This window comes from Camelus bactrianus, chromosome 16 (assembly GCF_048773025.1).
Source record: "Camelus bactrianus isolate YW-2024 breed Bactrian camel chromosome 16, ASM4877302v1, whole genome shotgun sequence".
NCBI classification, from domain to species: domain Eukaryota; kingdom Metazoa; phylum Chordata; class Mammalia; order Artiodactyla; family Camelidae; genus Camelus; species Camelus bactrianus.
In genome coordinates, this window is record NC_133554.1 from 56,963,596 (window position 1) to 56,969,649 (window position 6,054).

General features: G+C 61.8%; 1 protein-coding gene across 1 annotated transcript; it reads right to left on the reverse strand.

The window, feature by feature from the left end:
- Window positions 1-1,474: 1,474 nt before the first annotated feature.
- On the reverse strand, window positions 1,475-5,605 carry SOCS3 (suppressor of cytokine signaling 3). Its single transcript, XM_074343810.1, has 2 exons — window positions 4,415-5,605; window positions 1,475-3,864 (listed from the first exon to the last, which is right to left on the reverse strand). Exon 2 carries the CDS (start codon window positions 3,774-3,776, stop codon window positions 3,090-3,092), a length of 687 nt encoding a protein of 228 aa, XP_074199911.1. The 5' UTR covers window positions 3,777-3,864; window positions 4,415-5,605; the 3' UTR covers window positions 1,475-3,089.
- Between the last annotated feature and the right edge of the window lie 449 nt (window positions 5,606-6,054).

Genomic DNA, 6,054 nt, shown 5'->3' on the forward strand with positions numbered 1-6,054 from the left:
GCCTGGGTCTGCATCTTCAGTTCCAGAGGTCTCTCTGGTGGGGGTCTCATGTGCTCTGTCCACTCAGCAGTCTCACACCTGGCCTGGCCCTTTGCTGTTACTTTAGGTTATTTTCCTCCAAAAGTCCAGGAAATGGGAAAGAAAAATGACTGTTTATTTACTCTCCGTTGCCTTTTGGACACTGATTCCTGGAGCAGCTTATCAGGGGCCGGGAAGAGGGCATTTGTTTCAGGCACCTGGGGCTCAGGGGAGGAGATGGGACCCCTGACTTGGGGAGAACCCTCATCTCTCCAGCTGTCAGGTCTGGAGGTTTGGGGGAGGAAGAAACATGGGAGGAATATGTCACAGAAAAGGCATTTTTAGTTTGTTTTTTAGCAGAACCCTAGTGCTGAGTAGGCACATGGTGGTGTGTGTGTGTGTGGGTGTTCCAACCTCTTGGCTTTGCAGGGGGTACCCACCTAGGGGCCATATACTTGGTGCTTACTTAGGGAGGCAGAGAGTTCACAGACTTTGGGAAAATCAAAAGTGCCTGGATTCCTAGCCTGTCTTTCCCACATTCCCAAGTGGCGTGTCCTTGGGCAGGCCGCTTTAACTTCTATGAACCCGAGTGGCTCCCCCAACTCAGCCAACACATATTTACTGAGAACCATTCTAGGCATCAGAAGTGACCCATCCAAGTCCCCGCTTCCATGTAGCACACAGCAGTGTCTGAGAACATGGGGTGACAACACCTGCCTTGTGGGGGTGGCTGGGAAGGTTTAACCCAGGTGGTCTCTTAAGTGTTCAGGGACTGGGCGTGGCTGAAAAACAGATGAATAGATGACTGCCCTCTTGGGTGGCAGGTAGCCCCATCCACTGCTCAGGTTGGGGCTCCCAGGAATTGGGAGGGAAGCTGGAGGTGTGGGAAGGCAGTGTCCCGGTTGGGGGGAGGGTAGCCCACTGCATGCAGGGTTTGCATTGGGACTATCCCTTCCCCCACCTCCCTTGTGGCGAGGTCATGGGTCACCGCCAGGACCCTGTAGCCTGGGCTTTCTCGGAACACCTCCCTGCCAAGGAGCCCAGCGCCTCTAATAGCTTATAGCTTGGAGCCTCTAAAAGCTTTGACCACAGCTCAGCTTATACTCCCTGCAAGCCCTTTGAAGCGCTTCCTTCGAACTTGCTTTGCATATTCTGGTCAGATCTGAATCAGACTAGCAGGAATTACCCCTCTCGGTACCAGCTAGGTAGCTGCCTTCATTTGTCAGTGACGTGAAGCCAGAGTTTGAGTCCATTGTGAGCAGCGCCAGCCAGGACAGCAAGGGGGCAGAGCTGCCACCCTCTGTGGGGCTCTCCCCCCACCCCATGCAGAGTGTGGGTGTGGGTGAAAGAGAAAGCAAGGCAGAGGGGGCAGGGGGAAAAAGGCTCAAGTCTTGTTTTTCATTAAAAAATAGTGCTCTTTATTATAAATTACTGAAATGTTTCTTTTTTGAATATAAATATAAATATGTGCAAAGTTTGACTTGGATTGGTATTTGTTGAGTTCTTCAAGCATCTCCTAACAGCCTCGAAGGCCTGGGTGGGGGGAGCGGGGGGGGGCGGTGGGGAGAGGACTGGAGGTGGAATCTTTATAAAAGACAGAGTGATTGAGGCAGATTGTAAACATTATTAAAAAACAAAAACAAAACCCAAACAAAATAACAGGAAAAAAAAAAACCACCCCAACACACAGCTGCCCCATCCAGCCCAATACCTGACACAGAAAACTTTGTGTTTGCTTAGTTTTCCCCAAAAAAGAACAGTTCCAGGTAATTCCATCGCCGCTACATTCCTGTAAGTTTTCACTGATCAGTGCTATTGCAGAGCGGGAGCAGCTGGGTGGCAGGGCCTCTCACCGACTTCCTGCCTGTGCCAGTCCCCCAAAGTGAGGAGGGAGGGCTGTGCAGGGTCTGAGGGGCTGTGGGACTTGGTGGCTCTGCTCTGGCCAGAGCCCAGGCACCACTGACCAGGCAATACCAACTGGGCGAGTATCCTTCCTGCCTTCAGCTGGAAGGCGTGGATCCCTGCCCCCCCCATCTCCAACCCCCCAGCCAAATGGTGAGCCCCTCCGAGAATTCCTTGGCCTCTGCCTGGATTGGCGAGTGTGTGGCTTCTTGTGTGCCAGTCCCTATCCATGGGACAGGGAGCATTTAAGGCAAATCTCCTAGCCAGATAGTCAGGAGGCACAAAGTAGAATCTCCCATCTTCTCTGTCCTGGGTCTGGGGTCAAAGGTGGCTCATCTTTTCCATCCTCCCCCCACCCACCAGGTGCTGGAAGGAATAGCATGGGTGGGGAAAGAAGAACAACTGACCAGCCCATCCATCCCCCTTCAAATGCCACCGCCCCCTTAAAACGGGGGAAGGGCCCTGGGCTCTCAGGCACTAGTTGGACTCTAGGACCTGTGTTCCTGGTGGCTGTCCCAAGGGAGAGGGGGAGGAGTCGGGGGTGGGAGCAGAAAAGCCCCCTTCAGGTCACCCCTTGCCCTCCTCCCCAGAGCCAGGGGTGGAGCAGGCAGCCACCCTCCTCACCTGAGCTGGGCTGTGGGAGTGGCCATTTCCTTGGCCAGCCTGCAGCCCTGGGCCCCTGAGGCGCCCTCTCTGGTCCAAATCCACCCTTTTCCAGGCCCCAGACCTGCTCAGGTTTAAAGCTCTGTTTTAAACCAAATCAAAGAGCAAACAAGTTCTGTTGGAAAGTTCGAAGATTCCCGGGCAGTTCTCACTAGTTCAGCACTCCCGCAGTGTCCCCCGTTTGGAAGGGCAGGGGGTGTCGAGGAAGCGGAGAGGAGAGAGAACCCACTGCTGTCGCTGCTGTTGTCCCCCAGAGCCCGCTGGCTCCTCCGGAGAAGTTGGAGTGGGGGAGGGGCGCTCAGGTGTCTCCCCCTCCCCTCAAACACATTCCTGGTCCTGCCCACCCCGTTCTGCGGGGTGGGGGGGAGGGCCAGAGGGAGGGGCCTGTCCGCCCCCTGACTCGCCCAGAGCTGCAGGACTCTCACGGCAGGATTCTTGTGCTTGTGCCATGTGCCACGGGGGAGAGGGGACCTGGGTCCCTCGCCCCGACCCCTGCACTTTGGTCTTTAAAGCGGGGCATCGTACTGGTCCAGGAACTCCCGAATGGGCCCAGGCAGCTGGGTGACTTTCTCATAGGAGTCCAGATGGCCGTTGACCGTCTTCCGACAGAGATGTTGGAGAGTCGCCACATTGGAGGATAGGGGCCGGCTCAACACCAGAGGGATCTTCTCGCCCCCCGAATAGATGTAATAGGCTCTCCTAGGGGGACTCCCCGGGAGCGGCTGGGCGGGCGGCTGCTCGGGCACGTCGGAGGAGGGAGAGGAGGAGGGTTCAGGCAGGGGCGAGAAGGAGGGGGCGCCGGAGGGCGGCATGTAGTGATGCACCAGTTTGAGCACGCAGTCGAAGCGGGGCACGGGCTGCGTGCTCCGGGGGTCGCTCTGCAGCGAGAAGCTGCCCCCCTCGCACTGTATGCGCAGGTTCTTGGTCCCAGACTGGGTCTTGACGCTGAGCGTGAAGAAGTGGCGCTGGTCCGAACTGTCGCGGATGAGGAAGGTGCCGGCGGGCTCGGCGCTGAGCAGCAGGTTCGCCTCGCCGCCTGTCACGGCGCTCCAGTAGAAGCCGCTCTCCTGCAGCTTGCGCACTGCGTTCACCACCAGCTGGTACTCGCTCTTGGAGCTGAAGGTCTTGAGGCGCAGGCTGGTGTCCAGGGGGCGGCTCATCCCGGCGGCGGGAAACTTGCTGTGGGTGACCATGGCGCACGGAGCCAGCGTGGATCTGCGCGGCGGCGGCTGCAGCTGCTCGGCGGCCTCCGCACAGCGGCCGCTACCGCATCCCGGGGGGCTGCGGGGAGGAAGGCGCGCGCCGCGTGAGTGCCCGGAATCCTCCAGCGCGCCCGGCCCGCCCCGGCTCCCCTGCCTCCTCCAAGCGGTCGGGACACCCCGGAGGCGCTCGTCTCGGCCCGCGTTCCGACCTGGACGCACCGCGGAGCCCGCCCAGCCCCCTCCCCCTGGCAGCCCCTTCCCCAGCACCCACTGGGAAGGCGCCGAGTGGAAAACTCGGGCGCGGAAGTTGGGTCTCCAGGAGCGTGGCCGGGTGGGGAGCCGGAGAAGGGCCCCCGGGACGCTCCTGGGCGCCGCTCAGTCCGGTGGCCCCGGGTGGCGGGGACGGAGAGAGAAATCCGAGGCATGGGGGGTAGGGAGGGGACCCAAGAAGCCTGAGGGCCCCAGCCTGGCTATTCCGGGAACCTGGGATCTCCAGCTTCCATCCGCTCTGCCCCCTACCTCGTCCCCTCCCTGCCGGGAATGACCCGGGAAGGGGAGGGGAAACCGGGAAAAGCTCCCGGGACTAGTGAGCACTCCACCCCCCTCCACGCCGCGCCCCTCCTTCCTACCTGGTCCCAAACCGAAGTCTCTTGCCTTGGGGCTGCGCCTCCTACGGTCCCCAAGGCGCGGCGGCGGCGCGGCGGCCAGCGGTGGCCCGCGCTGCGCCCAGATGTTGGCGGCCGTGAAGTCCACAAAGGGGCCTCGCGCGCGCGTCCCTCGGGCTTCGCCGGGACGCCCGCCCTGCCCCCTGCGCGCCCCCGGGCCGGCGGGGCGGGGGTGAGGCGAGGGGCCGCGGCTGGAGCTGGGCCGTGCGGGCGGCGTGCGGGGCCGGAGTCGCGGCGGCGGCGGCAGCAGCGACGGCGGCACGGGGAGTCCGAGTCGGAGCCGCCGCGGAGGCCGCGCTCGCGGGTATATACACGGCCGCGGCGCCCCGCCCCCCGATTCCTGGAACTGCGTGGCCGGCCTTCTTGTAATGTTTAGTCACTACTCGCAGCAATGAAAGGCTGCGCGCGGAGGGGAGGGAGGGGCCGCGGGCGGCCGAGGGCGGGCCGCGAGCAGGGCTAGGGACCCGCAGAGACGCGCGCAGAGACAAAGCGCGACGCGAGGCGGCCAGGGCGGCCGGCGGGCGCGGCGCCAGCCCCGGCGGCGCGTTCCTGGCAGCGGCCCCTCCCCCGCGCGCGCTCCGCCCCCAACTTCTCATTCACACTTTCCCCCCTCCCTTCTAAGAAGGCCAGTTTCTGGCAGAGGCGGGGGCGCAGCTCCCGGAGCGCGGGCAGTTCCAGGAGGCCGAGCGGGAGAGGCTCCCAGCTCCCCTTCCCTTCTTCTCGGACCTCGCGGGGACAACCCCTCGCCCCCACCCGCGCCTGCCTGAGGTCCCGATCGCGGTCCCAGGAGGCCCGGGCCTGCCTCAGGGGAACAGGGGACACCCCAAGGCCGGGCCGAGAAACTGGGACTGGACCTGGGAGACCGGGGTTGGGGACGGGGACGCGCGACAGTCACCTGTGGGCACGTCCCTGAGGCGAAGCCGCGAGTCCCAAGGGTAGAGGGGACGCAGCCTGCGTGGCAGCTGTCCCACCTCAGCCCATCCGCCCACTGCCAGATTCTTTGCTGACGCCGACACGGGTGCCGCCTCCTACCAGCAAAAAAAAAAAAGAAGAGAAAAACACAAACAACAACCGCTTTCACGCTTCTGGGTCTCCAAACCTGCGATGTGTGGTGTGGGTCCTGCCAGGTACGCTTATGCGGCGACACTGGCCCGAGGGCGAGCGATGGCCCCACTCCGCGCCCCGCGTCCGCTAGAGGGCGCCCTGGGGACTGCTGGGTGGTGCGAAGTTTGGTGCTGCTCCCCACAAGCTCTGGAATGGGAACCCGAGGGGGCGGTGGGGATGCTGGCTCAGGAGCTGCGGCGGGGGATCTTCTCCGGGGACCGAAGAGAGAATTCACATCACAGCCTGAAATTAACCCTGGGAATAAAAATCCAGCAGGGGAGGATTTCCAGAAAGCAGTGTTCAGGAGTTCAACCCACTTCCAGGTGGTCCAGTTCCGCCTAGAATGTGGCCCCCCAACTTATGGTGGGGGGGTCTGATCGCTCCCTGGGGATGAAAAGACGTGATTGAGGTAAACAATGGATTTGTTCTTGGTCACGTTGGCATGGATGTGGGTGGTTGGGGCTAACCAGAGCCAGCTTTACAAAGGATGGGAAGTTCTG